This window comes from Eimeria maxima, genomic scaffold (assembly GCF_000499605.1).
Source record: "Eimeria maxima Weybridge genomic scaffold, Emw_scaff2941, whole genome shotgun sequence".
In the NCBI taxonomy this organism is placed as follows: domain Eukaryota; phylum Apicomplexa; class Conoidasida; order Eucoccidiorida; family Eimeriidae; genus Eimeria; species Eimeria maxima.
In genome coordinates, this window is record NW_013565789.1 from 1 (window position 1) to 2,323 (window position 2,323).

The 2,323-nt window shown below is 53.1% G+C and overlaps 1 protein-coding gene across 1 annotated transcript; it reads right to left on the minus strand.

Annotated features, from left to right (window-relative positions):
• Position 1: 1 nt before the first annotated feature.
• EMWEY_00059700 (hypothetical protein, conserved) lies at positions 2–381 on the minus strand (the record flags this gene model as incomplete). The annotated part of the gene is made up of 1 exon (XM_013481212.1): positions 2–381. A coding segment is annotated over one exon (380 nt), but the record flags the coding sequence as incomplete, so codon positions are not given.
• Between the last annotated feature and the right edge of the window lie 1,942 nt (positions 382–2,323).

Sequence of the window (2,323 nt, forward strand, 5' to 3'; positions counted from 1 at the left end):
TAAATCATGTTGCCGCCGCATGCTGCTATCTGCAGAATCACCTCCACTCATCAGCGGGTAGCCTCGAACTTTCGTGGCCCCCTGCTCTAGCGAGGGATTCAGGGGAGCTGGTGGCCCCTTGTCTTGAGTTGCTTGAGCCTGAAAAGGGTCTTCAAGGGGCCCTCCGATTCTGTAAAAGTGCTCGCTGACCCTCTCGAGTGTGAGTTTCATGTCGCACATGAGTGGGGGCCCCACAGCTGAGGATGCTGCCGCTGCTGCTGCAGAAGAAGAGGGCAGTGCGAAGGGCCCCCCTTCTGAGGAACCCCTTTGTTCAACGTCGTCGCCGAAGGACCGCGTGTGGTTGGCCATGAAACAGATGGAAACAAAGGCCGCAAAAAGCATTAAGAGGAAAAAGGATGCAACACCAGCAGAGACAAATACAACGAACCGCGAATTTAGATGTACAGATAGCCACTGTGAGAAGGCTACGATCGACAACAAGAAAGCAACTGCATGCAACTCCGACACATGCACCAACACGCGTGTGACGGTGTTCTGCTGCAGTACTGTGTCTCGCAGCAGCAACAGTCCCAAAATCAGGCAGCAGCATAGGTGGCCTGCTGCGAATAGCCAGAGAGGCCATGTGCATGCAAATGCGTTTGCAAGGAAAGATGAAAGAGACTTCGGCAGAGGTGAGGAGGCGTCTTGGAGCCAGAGGGTTGTCAGCTGTAACAACACCACCAAGTCCCAGCACTGCAGACGTGCCCAGGTGTAAGCATCATTTCTGCGCATGTTTAGCAGTGTGCCAGCAGAGTAGCTTGCGATGGAGGCCCCCAGCAAAGCCCCTAAAGGCACGACACCAACCATATGCAGGGAAAACAAGACGGAGAGAACAAAGCGAGAGGACAGACCGAGCAAAAGAATAATGCGCAGAGTCTTCTCTGAGGGAAGAAGCCACGCATAGGAGCGCAAGAAACAGCAAAAACCGCCAGATATTACCAGCGAGTCAAACACAACTAGAGGCAGCGGCACCAAAGCCCAGTGCTCCGCCGACAAGCTACGGTGAACGCAGACAACCCCCCAAAGGAAACAAAAAAACATGCACAACACCTCCGCGCACAACCCCAAGCATATCAGCGCTACAGAGCGCAGGGGCCCCCGGTAGTCGTCATACGGGAATAACAGCCGCGGCTGAAACAGACAAATGCAGGGTGGGGGCATCTTCTTGGATCCATTTCGCACAGGCGATTCATTTAATTGAATTCCAGCTCCAAAAGATGGAGTGCAAACAGCAAGGCGCTAATCATGCAGTGTACAGACACAGCAGGCAGCCGCAGCACTCGACGCCAGCAGCCGCAGGCGCGCTCGCAGCTGCAGACTGTTGGACACAAAAGGATGCATTCAAAAGTTATAGTTGGAAATTGAGTAATAAATGGTTCAACTTAAGTTCTGAGCGAATCCTTCCATACGCCAGCGAATGAAGGCAACTCCTCCGAATGGGGCAGGGGGGCCCCAGCCGAGTCGCTCTACTGAGGTCTTCCCTCTGGCTCGCCTGGCTATCCTGCTGTTTTCTCGTTTTGCACCTACGATATTAATCTTTTCACGTTAATATCGCTTTCCCTTTCTTCTTAGGAATTAATTCAAAAAGGCCTCGGACGCCTTGAGCGCTGGGAGCAGTTAACTACTTAGGTTGTCCATCCATAACGCTTCATCGTTCGTTTGTTACGTTGTGCTTTGTTGCTGTTGAGCATTTGCCGTCCAAAGAAAGCGCAGTCTCTTGCCATGAAGAAATTCTTTCGCGCAAAGCTTTTGGCTCCTTATTGTGCTGGCGCATAACCGAAGTCTTTCTTCAGTTTCGATGCACCAAGGTGGGAATGGTCTACCTGTCTCACGATGGTCCTTGACAGCCCCATACCTGGTTCACCGACGACCCTGGACAGAGGCCCCCTTCAGACTATGTCTACTTCCCACTGGCCTCTTCTACAGCAGCAGCGGCAGCATCCTCAGCTGTGGGGCCCCCACTCATGTGCGACATGAAACTCACACTCGAGAGGGTCAGCGAGCACTTTTACAGAATCGGAGGGCCCCTTGAAGACCCTTTTCAGGCTCAAGCAACTCAAGACAAGGGGCCACCAGCTCCCCTGAATCCCTCGCTAGAGCAGGGGGCCACGAAAGTTCGAGGCTACCCGCTGATGAGTGGAGGTGATTCTGCAGATAGCAGCATGCGGCGGCAACATGAAAATATTCACGAATCGCAACATACAAGAACCGCAGCAGAAGTAGCAGCAGCAGCGGCAACATCGGGAGAAACTGTAGCCGCCATTCATCCTGGTCCACATGCATT